The sequence below is a fragment of the Danio rerio genome, chromosome 18 (genome assembly GCF_052040795.2).
Source record: "Danio rerio strain M-AB ecotype USA chromosome 18, GRCz13ab, whole genome shotgun sequence".
In the NCBI taxonomy this organism is placed as follows: domain Eukaryota; kingdom Metazoa; phylum Chordata; class Actinopteri; order Cypriniformes; family Danionidae; genus Danio; species Danio rerio.
In genome coordinates, this window is record NC_141038.1 from 11384598 (window position 1) to 11402500 (window position 17903).

General features: G+C 33.5%; 1 protein-coding gene across 1 annotated transcript in view; it reads left to right on the top strand.

The window, feature by feature from the left end:
• Positions 1 to 17903, top strand: part of hgfb (hepatocyte growth factor b) — a 68943-nt gene that overhangs the window by 49520 nt on the left and 1520 nt on the right. Inside the window, exons 11-18 of the mRNA XM_087292991.1 lie at positions 2967 to 3103; positions 6617 to 6649; positions 6809 to 6914; positions 9301 to 9375; positions 11973 to 12122; positions 12220 to 12326; positions 15843 to 15985; positions 17385 to 17903. The exon at positions 17385 to 17903 is cut by the window's right edge and continues 1520 nt beyond it. Coding sequence (XP_087149117.1) covers positions 2967 to 3103; positions 6617 to 6649; positions 6809 to 6914; positions 9301 to 9375; positions 11973 to 12122; positions 12220 to 12326; positions 15843 to 15985; positions 17385 to 17567 — 934 coding nt within the window. The 3' untranslated portion in view covers positions 17568 to 17903. The remainder of the gene's footprint in view (positions 1 to 2966; positions 3104 to 6616; positions 6650 to 6808; positions 6915 to 9300; positions 9376 to 11972; positions 12123 to 12219; positions 12327 to 15842; positions 15986 to 17384) is intronic.

Consider the following 17903-nt stretch of genomic DNA (forward strand, 5'->3'; position numbering starts at 1 on the left):
TCAAAGTTGTCCTAAATTTGGTAACCAGCACCCATTCCTTTCTTATAAGACATATTTGAAAAATCTTTTTTGATCCACTTCGAATATTGACTACTGTACATCAATGGCATCATATAATATTGAAGAAAAAAATAGGAATCTGTTAAAGTTTTAAACTAAAAACTAGCCTATTGTCATTTAAATATCAATCATTTAAATAGCAATCTGGCCAGCACATTCAACTTCCCTTAGTCACGTTGAAACTTGGTGTTAAAGCCTTCTACGATGGATTATTTTCACTACTTATGATGGCATAGCAGTCAATATAGGGCAAATGAGCTCATGTATGGGACAAATTCTGGACCTTTTTCAGTGAGGGGTGGGTCTTTCGAACCACCTGGACCCCCCTTGGCTACAGGCCTGTATAGTTTACTATAGACGACTGCTTATTTAATAAAAGCACTAGAATATCTTCAGATCAAGGCAGTTAAATAATTGTGATTGCAATTGACCCAAAACATAATATAAGAATTGAGCCGCAGAGTAAAAAAAAGCAGATTTTTATTCATGTTTGTGTTCTCTACTGTAGTACTCTCAGTCTCTAGTGAACTTCTGGAGGACTTTAGCATCTGTGAATCTCCCAGAATCTGACTGACAATGTGAAAAAGCTTAGGAAAACATGTCATGAGTAATGCACAAGCTAAATACTTCACTTTGCCTCTTGAGAGGAGCTCTGCACAGCTGGGTCTTAAGATCAGCTTATGAGAAGATGTTTCTTTGTGCTCTTAAATGGTTTTGGATGTATTGTCTTATTACAAACACCTAAAAGATTGTTTGGGTATAGTGTTCAGACAAACTGACAAAAGCTAGATTAAAGAAGTGGGAAACACTTTAGGATAAGGATTTATTATTTAATGTATTTGATATGAATAATCTCGTAAAGCATTTATTAATCATAGTTCAACATTAACTAATTATTATTATTATTATTAAAATGCCAATGCTATGCTCATTAATATTAGTTAATGCACTCTTTTAACATGAACTAATGTTATTTAACTTAGCATTAACTAACGTTAACAAAGATGAACAAGTACCATAATGAATGCATTACTAATTGTTTGTTAATGTTAGTAAATACATTATTCATTCATTCATTTTCTATTCAGATTAGTCCCTTTATTCAACACACACTCATTCACACACATACACTACAGCCAATTTAGTTTATTCAATTCACTCATAGCGCTTGTCTTTGGACTGTGGGGGAAACCCGAAGGGAAGCCCACGCAAACACAGGGAGAACATGCAAACACCACATAGAAATGCCAACTGACAGCCGAGACTTGAACCATTGACCTTCCTAAATACATTAATTAACATTAACTAATGGACCATTATTTTAAAGTGTTGCCAATAAATGTGCATAAAACATGAGTATTTAAAAAAATAAAGAGTAAAAAAAAAAGAGTTAAAAAAGTATTTTACATATGTAAGCAAACGACGGTTTACAGTACTGTATTGATTGATATTTCTTGACTGATAGCTTTTGTAGCAATTCATAACTAACAAATGACCAGACAACAGTCAGACAAATTAAAAAATAAATAAATAAATAAATAAAAAAAAACAAGGGTTCAAAAATCTAAATACTTAGCAAATTGCCTTTAAAGTTGTCTAAATTAAGTGCTTAGCAATGCACAGTGCTTATCGATAATCCACTTTTGTTATACTTACAGTAGGAACTTTTAAAAAATATTCTCAATAATAATAATCAGATTCCAGATTTTCAAATAGTTGTGCCTCAGCCAAATATTCCATCCTAACAAATATATCAATGGAAAGTAAATGTATTCAGCATATAAATAATGCATATATCTCAGTTTCCAAAAATGTACATTTATTACTGGTTTTGTCATGCTGGGTCACATACAGTTTAATAAACGTATAAAAACAGTATATTATCAAAATGTAAAATTCATCAAATAAATTGCTATTATATGTCTTGACAGCAACTGTACAATGACTAACTAAGAGTAAAGAGTGAAGACAGACAGAATTGCAGTTTTTGCAGAACTGCAGAATTGACAACAGTCAGACAAGTTGAAAAGGGGACATTTGGGCATAATAAAGGATTCATTGATTAAACATTAAAATCAATTAAATGATAGACAGATGTATTAAACTGAACGATAAGAGATGCAAATTAGAAGTTTGGTAGTAATTGCTTTTTGAAAGGCAGTTACTGTAAATAAAACATTATTTAGATGAAACACTTATTTTGCATAGTGAAAGTCATATTTAGTGATTTTGTCAATTGTACTAACACAGCTGAAACATTTTTTTAAGGTTAAAAGTTGTTTTAAGAAAGATAAATGTTTCATAGTGCAGTTCAGAGGCATACATAAAAATAAAAAAAATGTTAATCCCAAAATGTGGAGAATTGCTAATTTATGGTTATTTTTTACAGTGTACAGGCTAAAATTTTAATTTATTTAATATTTACTTGTGGTTCCAGACTTTAATGAGTTCATTTCTTCTGTTAAATGCTAACGAAGAAATTTAGAAGAAACCTAAGTTCAGGTAACCATTGGCTTTTAAAGTAGAAAGAAAACTGAGGTTGAAGATTTCCAGTTTTCTTAAAAGTAAATTATTTTGAGTTCAACAGAAAAAAGAATTGTATTAAAACAGTTAAAAAAATATGGTAAAATGTTTGACAAAAAGTGTTTTTTGATAATCTGCTTTCATAAATGTTGTAAGAATTTTGAAAATATACCAATTTTGTGTGAAAATGAACTAATATTTATTATAACCAATAATAAAAAAAATGTAATCAGCTCTGGATTTGATTTGTTTGGTGCACCTGTTTTGGAAGTTTCTGAGTTGTGTAGACAAGCAATACGTTCTATTTCATTCTCAACTCTCTTCTTTCAAAACTGCACATGTTTTGCATGTTGTAATGCCGAGATTTGTTTATGTTCATGCAGTAACGAAAGAGATGTGAACTTGCTGACGACTGAACAGGCAGGGAACTTCTGCAGAAATCCAGACAAGGACAAACACGGCCCGTGGTGTTACACCAACAGCTCATCCATCCCCTGGGATTACTGTTCTCTCAAACCCTGTGAGTGAAAAACAGGCCGTCTGTGCTAACATTACAACCTGACTCAGGCCTTTGGGTTCATTGCAAACTCAGCTTGAAACATGAAGAGCCGTATATGCAAGCTGAGGAGTAAACCACTGAACTTGCAGTAATTATTAAGAGTCTGTCTGCTTAGATGCTTTTTATGCATTCAGCTTTCTTTAAAGGATAGTTCATCCAAAAAAAATTTATTTTGTCATCTCACCCTTGACTTGTTTCAAACCATTATGTGTTTCTTTCTTCTGTTGAACACACAGTGAGATATTTTGAAACATGTTGGAAACCAGTAACCATTGACTTCCATAAAGGATTTTAGCTATCTTCAGAATATTATCTTTTGTGTTCACCAGAATAAAGACAGTCATAAAGGTTTGTAAACACTTGAGGCTAAGTAAATAGTGAGTAATTATTATATATATTTTTACCTGTTCCTATTCATCTTTATTTGAAAATCGGAACAAATGTTATAAGACTTTTATAGAATAAAAGTCCTCACATGGATGTCAGACATTTTTATAAAGTGCATCCGGAAAGTATTCATAGTGCTTCACTTTTTCCACATCTATTTATGTTACAGCCTTATTCTAAAATGGATTAAATTAATTTATACCCCAATTAACAATACCCTATAATAACAATGTGTAAAAAGTTTATTAAAAATAAAAAACCTGAAAAATCACATGTACAGAAGTATTCACAGCCTTTGTCATGAAGCTCTAAATTGAGCTCAGGTACATTCTGTTATCACTGATCATTCTTGAGATGTTGCAGCAGCTGCATTAGATTTCATCTGTGGTAAATTCAGTTGATTGGACATGATTTGGCCAAGAAGGCATACACCTGTCTATATAAGGTCCCAGGGTTGACAGTGCATGTCAAAGCACAAACCAAGCATGAAGACAAAGGAATTGACTGTAGACCTTAGTGACAGGATTGTCTTGAGGTACAGAGTTGAGGAATCCACCACTCAAGCCTGTATGGTAGAGTGGCCAGACGGAAGCCACTCCCTGCCTGCAATTTGCCAAAATGCATCTGAAAGACTTTCAGACCATAGAGAAACAAAATTCTCTGGTCTGATGAGAATAAAATTGATCTTTTGGAGTGAATGCCAGGCGTTACGTTTGGAGAAAACCAGGCACCGCTCATCACCAGGCTAATATCATCCCTACAGTGAAGCATGGTGGTGGCAGCATTATGCTGTGGGATGTTTTTCAGCAGCAGGAACAGGAAGACTAGTCATGATAGAGGGAAAGATGAATGCAGCAATGTACAGAGACATCCTAAAGGAAACCTGCTTCAGAGTGTTCTTGACCTCAGACTGGGGCGACGGTTCATCTTCCAGCAGGACAATGACCCAAAGCACACCGTTAAAATATCAATGGAGTGGCTTCACAATAACTCGAGGAATGTCCTTGAGTGGCAAGCCAGAGCCCAGACCTAAATCCTATTGAACATCTCTGGAGAGATCTGATAATGGCTGTACACCGTCGCTTCCCATCCAACCTGAGCTTGAGAGGTACTGCGAAAAGAAATGGGCAACAATTCTTAAAAACAGGAGTGCCAAGCTTGTGGCATCATAGTCAAAAAGACATGAGGCTGTAATTGCTGCCAAAGGTGCATCAACAAAGTAGTAAGCAAAGGTTTTGAATACTTCTGCACATGTGATTTTTCAGGTTTTTTATTTTTAATAAATTTGCAACAATTTTAAAAACTCTTTTTTTTTACATTGTCATTATGGGGTATTGTGTGTAGAATGTTGAGATCTCTAATATTTTGTGTTAAATAGAAAAATAGAAAGCCAAACAGGCTTTTTTTTATTATTAAAATAAAACTATCAAGTTGTATACACAGTACAAAAATGCCCATATTTTTGACCACACTGCTGTATCACATGTGCTTTTCTGTTGATTTTGCCCTCATCACTGACACTGCAGACACTGCATTTTAGGCCATGTGCTATGAATCTACATACGGCACATCAATCACTCGCACACACACACACACACACACACACACACACACACACGCACGCACGCACGCACACGCACACACACACACACACACACACACACACACACACACACACACACACTCACAAACACACACACACTCTTGCAGTTTAATTAAAGAGTGTAAAGTCCAGGTGGCTTAGACTGTTAACACTTAGTCTGTCTCTGTCACACACACAAATACACACACACATGCACACAGATATGTAAAAGAGTCTTTAAAAAGTGTCCCACATGCTACTCATGCAAAAAAAAAAATCTATTAAAAATAATTATTCATATCAAATATTGGCAATAAAATGTACAAATATACAATAAATAAGAATTTAATATAAGAAAAAAAAAAAAATATATATATATATATATATATATATATATATATATATATACAGTTAAAGTCAGAATTATTAGTCCCCCTTTGAATTTTTTTCTTTTTTTAAATATTTCCCAAATTATGTTTAACAGAGCAAATAAATGTTCACAGTATGTCTGATAATATTTTTTCTACTGGAGAAAGTCATATATATATATATATATTTTTTTTTTACGGCTAGAATAAAAGCAGTTTTAAATTTTTTATAAACCATTTTAAGGTCAAAATTATTAACCCCTTTAAGCTTTCCATTAAACAGAAATTTGAAAATAAATAAACCAAAAAAAACAAAACAAATTAAGATACTCCCTCTATCTCTACACAGCCTAAAGCGACATTTAAACACTTAACGAGTTTAATTAGGTTAATGAGGCAGGTTAGGGTAATTGTTTGTTCGACGGTTTGTTCTGTAGATTATCGGAAAAATATACAGCTTAAAGGGGTTAATAATTTTGACCTTAAATTTTTTTTTTTTTTTTAATTAATATCTGCTTTTATTCTAGCTAAAATAAAACAAATAAGACTTTTACCAGAAGAAAAAATATTATCAGACATACTGTGACAATATCTTTGATCTGTTAATGTCTGGCTCTGTTATTTACATTTATTTATTTTTTTCTTAACATACATTTTATTTTATTGAAAATACATATTTAAACATTTTTTAAATGTATTTCTTTGTTTTCTTCATTACTGGAATAGATGTTTTATTTGATGTCTAAACATCTAATGTAGGTTTATTTCTGTTACTCTGTTTTAGAATGCATTTTTTGTTTGTTTGTTTTAATGGCAGATGCTTTAAATCTCAGTCACATGTATTTTGTTGTATTTTTGTTAAAATACATGTATTATATATATATATATATATATATATATATATATATATATATATATATATATATATATATATATATATATATATATATATATATATATCCCAAAACAATTTGTCTTTTATTTTTTTTTATTTTACTCTTTGGGTAGTCCTGTGCTAAAGACCTCACACACACTTTCCCTCAAATTACACTGTAAACATACCACTTTTTTCATTTCTCATGCTTATTCATTGCTCAGAATGAAAATAAGCTTCATTTCTTTTCACTTCCTTTTTAGGTGAGCCTTCACATAACAATCTGCCACAAAAAGGTAATCACGTCTTTCAAATGCAAAGCTGTGCAGTGTTCCAGCTGATTTTCCTTCGTTTTGGATGACATCAGAAAGATTATCTTATAAACACATTTATGCATTTGCATGCTTTTTTTCTGTAGTCATCCCTCATTTTGTCGGTTCTTTTTCTTTTTGCAGATGAGGTTACAAAGAGCTCGTGTTTTGTTCATAAGCAGGTGAGAATCGTCGGTGGCGGGCCTGTCCCAATTAAAGAGGGCAGCTGGATGGTCAGCATACAGAAAGGGTGAGCAGTTTTCAACATATGGAGACTTTAAGTAATATAATGCTCAAATATTGCTGGTGCACTATGAACTTCAACAAACCTGACAAAATGTCTAAAATGTAATTGACAGAAAATGTATTATAAAAGTATGTATGGTAAAAGTTATTATTATATAAATAATGTTTTTTATTTTTGCAAATTTATCATTCATATTGCAGAATATATTACATTTATTCACCAGCATGGACCACGCCACAGATTGAGCTAAACTTTATTGTTGGGATGTAGGGATGGAAGGGATGGTAAGGGAACAGTGAGATAAATGGGAAGAGAAGTAAGAGGATAAACAGTGAACAGGTAAGTAGGTTGATCAGGCATCCTACAATGAAGAACAGAGAGTGGGGGTACCATCTCTGTAATATTTTGGTAGAGTGATTGGACCCCCGATTCAACCTAGGAGGGAATTGGGTTATAGAATTGTTAATGGGAAGCAATAAAATAAGAGGGAGAGTGGGTTTCAGAGAATGTGAAGGACAGTGTTAGAGGAATGGTCTGCCTTAAGTTTTTAGAGAGTAGGTGATTGGTTAAGGAGACAAAGTGAGGCGTGGTTAACAAGGTGAGGTGAGGCCTTTGTTAACAAGTAACTCTATTTTAAAATCAAACTGAAACATGTAATGTAATCAATATGATTTTTTTGTTTAAATTTTATTTATGCATTTAAAATTTTATATAATATTTTATTTATTTATTGCATGTTATTAAGTTCTCATAAGGTCTGTTCATAGATACTTTATACTATTTTTTAATGTTTCTTTATATATATATATATATATATATATATATATATATATATATATATATATATATATATATATATATATATATAAAATCAGCGCGAGATGGAGAGAAATTCCAGCCCAGTTTTGAAGTAGCGTTCAGAGTACCGTATATGCGTGATTGCAATGCAGGAATGCATTAATGCAATGCAGTTAAACACCAGCATATTACCCTACTTTTAATCCTAACCCCAAGTAATAACAACAACACACATTCAGTAATAATCCAAACAGTGGCAAACATTTAACTATTTTGAAAATCGACTGCGCCACACGCGTGAGCAACAGCGGACGATGGCCATAGCAACAAACAGCAGGAGGTCGCAAGCACAAAACGCAGATGCGCATGTTGCTTTTTTTTAACATGGTTTTGGATTTAATATGTAAACAGCCCCATAAAGATTTAACCTGAGAGGATGCATTAAAAGCACTAATTTATAAAAGATGTAATTACAAGTTACAACACACTACTAAATACATATTTTGCAAACTACAGAAAACAAGACAGCCTTTTTAATCACACTTCATGTCGTGTAGGAAACAGAAACACTTACAGGGTCTGGAGGCAGACGAAACTGGTCCATATAAACTGTGTAACAGCTACTGACAAAGTCCCATACATCAGTAGTCTTTGCTGCCCATTATTCTAATAACAACAGCCGACGAATCATGTGCTGCAGAGTAAGTTATTGTATCAATCATCAGAAAAATGACAGAAACAAGCACAGCACATGGCTGGCTATACTGTAGTGTTGTATTCGTGAAAACAAACTTTAACCCTTTATTCCCCACTGCATGTCTGGCCATCTCTCAGTGAAAGTAATCTTCACGTCATGAACAATTCCATGATCCCTGGCACTCTGCTAGAGTCTGAAAGGAAAGGCACGTTCACGTTTTACCAGATCTGGCACTACATATTTGGCAATGTCTCATATGGACGTTGACGCATGCAGGCAAAAGATCCAAAAAAAAAAAAAAGATTGAATCATTAGTTTGACTATGAGTTGACTAAATAGAATCAATAGTTTCAAAACACGGTGCACTTTCAGATTTAAACCTCAACTGGATGTTTCCATTCACTCAGAGCTGTGTTACACCCTGCATGGAAGGTAGTTTTTAAAAACCCACAATAGGGGCTCTTTAAGTGTCATCATGGCAAACAAAAGAAATGAGATATTAGACCTTTAATTAGACCTGTTAGTTTATAAAACTATTATGATAGTAGTATGTTACTATTATGTTACCTTTTGTCTCCATTAAACATAACATGAGAAATATTTTCTAAAGATTGAAAATTTCACAGTAGGGCTAATAAATTTGCCTGTAACTGTTTATATATGCTTAGTAGCCTTGCAGTCGGTATATTATATTTATTTATTTTATTTGCAGTACCAAATAAAAAAGGTAGCCCCTTTCCATAAACCATTCAGGAAAAATCCACTCTTTCTCTAATTCTATAAAGCCCAGCGCAGGCAGCCTGACAGTAGAATCTCCTCCAGAATAGTTCTCCCTGAGGTCAGATGTTTGAGATATGAGAGTGTGATGTTGGATCTGTATGTGTGTGTTTTCAGGAGCAGTCACTGGTGTGGAGGCGCTCTGGTCAGGGAGGAGTGGGTGCTGACAGACAAAGACTGCTTCTCCTCATGGTAATCATCTCCAGCTCACCGCCGTGGCCTGTTCGTGACCTCGGGATGCTCAGGGTCTGGGGGTCAATGATCCACCAGCGTTCCTCATTTGTCTCATGCATGTAACTTAACAAATCAAAGCTGCGGATGTTTTTAGAGCATGACGAGTATCTGTTTCTTATAGCACCTGTATCTCATTGCACCAGACACCCATGTATGTGCATGTCTATGAAATATGTATAGGTCAATATCAGGAAGGATTAAATTTAGATTGGTCTTTAGATTTAAAAGGGCTCATGGAAACATACTGTAGTTTAATCCCCAATGCAAATCAAGACTATTAAATGAGTCTAAGAAAAAGCTATATTATTATGAACATTTTAACTGCAACTTAACCTGCGCAAAGTTGATTGAAAGGGCGTCAGGTGGCTCAGTGGTTAGCACTGTCACCTAACAGTAAGTAATATAATGGTTCGAGTCCAAGCGAGGTCAGTTGGCATTTTTGTGTGTAGTTTGCATGTTCTCCCAGTGTTGGCGTGGGTTTCCCCCAAAGTCCAAAGAAATGCGCTATAGATTAATTGAATGAACTGATTTGGCCGTAGTGTATGTGTGTGAATGAGTGTGTATAAGTGTTTCCCAGTACTGGTTTGCAGCTGGACGGGCATCTGCTGTGTAAAACATATGCTGGATAAGTTGGCAGTACATTCCACTGTGGCGACCTCTGATGATTAAATGGATTAAGCTAAAGGAAATTAATGAATGAAGTTGATTGAAAGTGCTGTAATGTTGCACTCAGAAATAAATTGGATTGTTGTAAACAAGTGTTGGGTCGAGTATGGACGAACGCAACCTTGGATTTTTTTTTTCAATAAACTTTATGATACACATTTTTACCCAATGGTTGGGTTTGTCTATATTTGAGCAAATGTTTAATTGCAACAACCCAGTATTTTTTGAGTGTTGCATTATAAATTAATCTAAATTTATTAATAAAAAAAGAAATAAAAGTTGATAAAATATTTATTAATTTAGATTATTTAGATCAGGGGTGTCTAAACTTGGTCCTGGAGGGCCAGGTGTCCTGAAAATTTAAGTTCAAACCCCAATTAAACACACCTGAACCAGCTATTCAAGCTCTTTCTAGGTATACTAGAAATTTCCAGGGAGGCATGTTGAAGGGAGTTGAAGATAAGGCATGCAAGGCACCTGCCCTTCAGGATCAAGTTTGGACACCCCTGATTTAGATTCATTCTATTCATTTGAGAATGTGTAGAAAATGGACATAAAAGCATAATTTTATAAAAAAATAAAAATAAAATAATCAAGGTTGCGTTCATCCACACTTGTATTTTTGAGGGTTGCATTTTGAATCATTTATTCATTCATTTTCTTTCAGCTTAATCTCTTTGTTCATCAGGGGTCACCAAAGCGGAATGAACCATCAACTTAACCAGCATTTGTTTTGTGTTTGAGTAAATAGTAGCTTTAGTTCTGTAAACTGCAAATTAGATTTGTACACTACTAGTTTATGTTTTAAACTCTTCAGACCTGAATTATGTTCCAAATTTAAAAAAAAATGGGTTGTCATGTGATGTCCATTGTAATGGACGCAGGGTCTGAAGGGGTTAACTTCAGAAATTTAAAGAACACAATAGTTGGCCCTGATTTTTGATCACAAATTTTTTTTTTTTTTGTTTGTTTTTTTCTAAAGGAAACAAATGCTCTAAATTACAATATTATTATATTCAGTCATTCATTTTCCTTCGGCTTCACCCCATTTTAAATCAATCTAAATTAATAAAAAAGAAATAAATTCCAAAAAATATTATTAATTTAGATGATTTATTTTTCTCTATTTATTTTAGAATGTGTAGAAAATGGACATAAAAACATAAATTTTTGTTACCATGTTTTTGCAATAAAATAAGATCAAAATGTATATTTAGATGTAACTGTTTTTACGGTGTTAAAAAATGGGCATAAAAAGTTTAACAAAAAATATTAATAAAGAAATAAACAAAATAAATGAATAAAAATGTGAATATTTATAGTTGCAATCAGAATTATAAGCCCCCACCCCCCCCCCCTTTTTTTTTTTTTTTTTTAAATATTTCTCAAATGATGTTTACCATTGAGCAAGGAAATTTTCACAGTATGTCTGATAATATTTTTTAATTGTGGAGAAAGTCTTATTTGTTTTATTAAAGCTAGAATAAAAACAGTTTTTAAATATAAAGCTATATTTTTTCGATAGTCTACAGAACAAACCATCGTTATATAATAACTTGCCTAATTACCCAAACCTGCCTAGTTAACCTAATTAACCTAGTTAAGCCTTTAAATGTTACTTTAAGCTGTATAGAACTGACTTGAAAAGTATCTAGTGAAATATTATTTAATATCATCATGACAAAAAAAAAATCAGTTATTAGAAATGAGTTACTAAAACTTTTATGTTTAGAAATGTGTTGAAAACATTTTGTCTCCGTTAAACAGAAGTTGAGAAAAAAAAAAAGTAAACAGGGGGGCTCATAATTCAGGGGGTTTAATAATTCTGACTGCAACTGTATGTCCAAAACCTAAGAACACAATTTAATTACATACTTAATTTCCCCCAGTGTGCCTGACCTATCAGAGTACAGAGTTTGGCTCGGTATTACCCATCTAAACGAATCAGGTGAGAATGACTTCCACAGACAGGAGAGGAGAATCTCGCATGTCATCTGTGGCCCAGAAGACTCTAGTCTCGCCCTTCTCCGCCTTTCCCAGTAAGACCTGTTGATGGTTTAATATGTTTACCAATAATGTATTCCACGTCTAATACAATTGCTGATAAAATGACCTCTCTGTTCCTCTTTCACATAGACCTGCACTCCCGAGTGAGCGTGTCCGAGTTATTCAGCTGCCCGTAGCAGACTGCAGCATTCAGGAGGACACCATCTGCTCTGTGTACGGCTGGGGGGAAACCAAAGGTACGTTCAACTTCAGAGTCTCACACCACCTGACTGATTTACTTTTGCTATTTTTAAGCAAATGAAATAGACCATGCCATTGACCAACTGAAAACTGGCCTGAAGTCAATTATTGCTATTTAAAGAGAGTGTCAGTGATTTTGTATGTGAAAACAAACATACAAATTGCTTATTACACACACAGGGATGCACAGCAGCACATACATATATTTAACCCTTTCAAATGTAAGTGTTAAGTACTCCTGTTGTGAGTATTTAAAACTTTTTAAATACTTCCTGTGTGAGTTTTTGATTGTGATTATTATTTAGAACGCATCTCTTTAAAACTCCTGTGTTAACCCGTCAAATTTTATTATGCGACACACCACAGCCCAAATGAGTTACTTATAAATTGTGAATATTTTATTTCATTTTCCATTTTATACAAATATTGTTAAACATCATAATTATATTGTGAAATATCTGATATTCCGATTCTGAAAGAACTTGTACATTTACTTAATAAATTATTTAATGTGCATAAAAAAGTCTATGGTTGCGTCCAAAATCACCTACTACTTAATAGGTACTGCATTTGGATTTGAATTTACTACTCTTGCTGGTAGTAGGTTATCTGGGTACTTCTTGCACACTTGTTTTTCGAACTCTATAAATCCGGACATGCTACTTATCTTGCCTACTGATTTTAGAGTACTATTTAGGGAAGTATAAGCCATTTTAGACCCAGCCTATGATTTTGCCCTAATAGATGATGTTATCAGATTAACTAGACTAACCAGCTGACCTCACACAATATCAAATGTGGTTTTAGTAATTCTGAAAGCATCTGAGGGAAAGTCACTTTTCTGTATGATTTTTATTTCTATTTTTTTTTTTGTCTCTTTTGTCAGAAAATTGTTCCCGAATTTCGAATTCACAAAATATCTTAAGTAAATTGTAAAAACGTTTTTTAAAAGATTTGACCACAATTAAATCATAAAGCTTTTCCCATATGATCAGAAATATGTTTTCAAATATATTTTTTACGTTTATATTATAAAATGTATATTATGTTTTTTGCTCCAATATTTTCTACGGAAATACATTAATTTGTAACCACAATAGAAGATGTATGTTAAACATTAAAAGTAAGGAACTTTTTTGAATGCAATTCTCCTTTTTGTCTGCATTTTAAAATGTTTCAATATTTTTATTGTTGAAATTTTTATTTGAATATGGTAACATAATATCACTCTAGTTTCTTTGAATAATCACTGACAGAGACTCCCTGTTGGACAATAACTGTGTGCATAGTTAGTAATCATGATGAGATCATCCATAGTAACAAGGTCAGCCCCGCCCTCACTCTCAGCTTATGGCTTTCTCCCTATTCCCATGTAAAAGGTTGTCTCAGCAGATTTGTGAACAGATTTAAAGATAATTCTCTAAGCCAGGGATGTCAAACTCAATTCCTGGAGGGCCGCAGCCCTGCACAGTTTAGTTCCAACCCTGCGCCATCACACTGACCTGTAGGTTTCAAACAAGCCTGAAGCTCTCAATTAGTTTGATCAGGTGTGTTTAACTAGGGTTGGAACTAAACTGTGCAGAGCTGCGGCCCTCCAGGAATTGAGTTTGACATCCCTGCTCTAAGCTATTTATTTTTATTTGTATTGCTATTTTTTAATATGGGCAGATAATTTCTTGATTTTTCAGATTATTTTCCTGAAAAAACAAATGGGAAGGAAACAGTGCTTAAATTGTAAATTAATAATTTCCAGAACAAAACCAGGAAATAAAAGTTACCATCATCGACGTCCGTCACACAGTTTCAGTTTTCCTGAAACATGACGTCAACAAATTTCTGAATGGTCTTTTATCGTTTTGTGCCATATAACGTTATCGGTCAATCATGAATAAAACAAACACGTAGCTACAAACAGAAATCAGAATTCAGTAAACTAACACCACTGACATATAGTTTACGTCCAAGCAAAAAAAATTGACTCACTTTGTCTAATCTTCAAGAAGAGTCCACAGTTACCTCTTCAGTTATGTTTGTTGGTTGACTTGACTTGCTTTGCTTTGCTTCTATCTCCTGCTGTCCTGATCCAGGGGCACAGTTCCATCTTCTCAAGATCTCTTTTGATCAGGCTCCTTATCAGATTTACTTGTGGTTCTAAAATGTAAATATGCTTGACTGCCTTTTTGCCATTTTGAAAATACGAATATTATTATATGGTAGGCCACTATGCCATTATTTATTTTGGCTGCTGAGATATGAGAGTGATTGTAAATGTAAGAAAACTGATTGGTTGAAAATATTATTGAGGGCCAATAAATGTCAGATTGTCTACCCCCATTCAAAAAGTAGCACATTTTGATGATGTAATATGCTACCCATGCTGACTCACCAGTGTAAATATGAATGTGGAGTAGTGTGATATGAAGCTGTAATATCTCCCTATAACCTACCTAATCCCTAACTCCAACCTCAGAACCATTCAAAGACAAGAAACGTTGTTAGCATAATCTGATGGGTAGCATAAAATGTCAGGACACAGGCTCAAATTAAGCACAAAAACATTTAACCTCTGAGGGCCAAAGGTGTTTTTACATGCATTTTTTTAGTTATTTTTGCTATTTGGGCTTATTGGAACATAATTATAATAAAACCTAAGTTTCATCTTTTGATATGATTTACTTGTAGGGCAAAATGGTGTCCATATAAGTGGACTTGTGGTCTGAACTTAAATAAAACACTTTTATCTGGCTGTTTTTAATGCATATAGATATATATATATATATATATATATATATATATATATATATATATATATATATATATATATATATATACACATATATATATATATATATATATATATATATATATATATATATATATATTTTTTTTTTTTTTTTGACTATCAGAGAGTAAAAACCACATTTTTTGCCCATTTTAGACAGTTAAAAATAGCGTTTGGGACATTTCATATGCTGCAAAACAGTTGCAGGTTGACACTATTATGTTTGTAACAAAATATAAAACATTCAAAGCATTTTAAATAGTCAATTTAGAGCTAAAATGTGCTGTCCAGGTTTGTGGCCACTAAGCCTTGGGAAGTTAAAGAAAACAGTTTTTTCTGTGCACCAAGAAACATTACTTGAATGTATTTTTGAAATAGAGGGTGGATCTGAAATTAACCAGGACTTTAGTAAAAAAAAAAAAAAAAAAAAAAAAAGTGAACACAATACTCCAAATATTTAGAACTTATAAAAGCAATAAAACACAGTTCAACAACAAAGTTATAGTCATGTTTCCAGGCAACACGAATACACAGATTTTAAAAGTTTTTCCATTGATGATGAAAGTATTTTGGAAGCATTTTGTGGTTTGGAACTACAAAGTGTAACATTGTGAAAGCAGAGGATGAGGGAAGGCACATAAATGTGAAGTATCAGATTGAATAAATGTGCTAAGTGTAAAAAACTGGCACACTGCTGCTTCCCTAATAGAGTCTTTTCTGGCTTTCTCAGGCACTGGACATGAGGGAACGCTGAAAAGAGTTCATCTGCCCATAGTGAGCAATGAACGATGCCAGCAGCTTCACAGAGGGACTCTTCCCATCACTAGTTCTAAACTGTGTGCCGGTGGCAGAAGAGATGAAGGAGTTTGTGAGGTGAGAATATTCGTCTGATTTACTGTGCTACTTTTCAAAAGTTTGCAGTCACGTAAACCACACGTGTTCATTCATTCAGCAGTGCTCCGGTGAATTAAGAGGTCACAAAGAAATGCATTTAAATGCGTTAATATGGAATCAAGAAAGCATCTTGGCGGATCACATGTGATTGGATCACTTAAATTAGTAACAGTTTACAATAACAGTTCATGAATAATTATGTATTAAAATGTAAACTAAACATTATTATAAATTAAGGATGAGTTAAGGCATGTGCTAATCAAAAACATGAGTCAGATGAGTTCATGTGTGCATAACGGCATAATTATTTGCTAATACATGTTAATTAATGTATTAATTAACCAACATGAACTCAGGAGCTGTTAATGTATAATTATGTCATGACTTTACTTGGAGGGGCATATTATCATGAACTAAACCTTAACTACACATGAACTTCTGTGTTTAAACTGTTCATGTTGATGCTGAGAGAACGCTTTTCTATTGTTTTTCAGCATAAGAGTAGTTAGGAATGGGTTAATGATGATGTGCCCCTCCAAGTAAAGTCATGATATCATTATACATTAACAGCTCATGAGTTTATGATGGTTAAATTAAGCATAAACTGCTATGGCAATTAATACATTATAACATAATTATGACATAATTAATACATTCTCATGACTTTACTTGGAGGGGCACATTATCATTAACTCAACCTTAACTACTCATGAACTTCTGTGTTTAAACTCTTCATGTTGATGCCGACAGAACTCTTTTCTATTGTTATTCAGCATAAACACACTAGATAGACGTGCATCAGGAGTTCATGAATGATTAAAGGCTGATTTATACTTCTGCGTCAAATGCACGCGTATGCTACGACGTTGACGCATAGCCCTACACCGCAGCCGTCGGCGTCACTGACGTGCACCTCTCAAAAAAATTTAAATATATATATATTTATACACAACAGTTCTGTCTGGTTCTCGAATCTGATTGGCTGATAGCTGTGATATATTAAAGTAATATCAGCACTCGTACAGCCTCTTTACTCTTTGTGTATTACTCCGCATGCATGTTGAAATTTCAACATAAAAAAATCCTTTTAATATTTATTCAAATTTAAAAAACGTTTTTTTTATTTTTATTCAAATATATATATTTTTTACAACATGTTTTTATTGTATTTTTAATTAAAATCATAACTACAACTTTTGTAAGATCTTTAAATATATATTATATATATATATATTATACATAATATATATGTTAAGAATATCTTGCAGACTCCAAACTTTTGAATGTTATTGTATTTATATAGCTGACATTGTTTGTGATTCTTTGGATGTATTTCAAAATATTAATTTTAATCCCTCCATTATTTTCATGCTTACAGAAAGACTACGGGGGCCCTCTAGTATGTCAAGAGAGTAACAGTAAAGTCATTGTTGGTGTGAGCATAAATGGCAGAGGATGTGCCAGGCATAACCGACCAGCCATTTTTGTGAACGTGGCCTTCTACGCTGGATGGATTCATAAAGTTTACAGAAATTATCCAAACTCAGAACTGAACAATTGATCACGAGAGCAGGATTGAAAATCCGATCTGTGATATAAGAACAAAATATCTCCACAAATCCAACAGCTCCTTTCTTGATTTATTTTGTTCATCAACAACAAAACAAGTATTATTGGAAGCTTTCCCAGCTTGGCCATGAAGCATATATTCCAAAACTACTAAAAGTGCTTTAAACTGATGCTCTAAATTCAAGCAGTTTGTACACCTAATAATGCCAGAACCGCAGAGCAAGGCGCTGGGAGACAAGAGTCTCAACAGGCTATATTCGCAACTAGCCATACGGAAAGATAAAGACTACTGGACCGAAGTGCAGACGAGCAGCCAGAATCTGTTTCA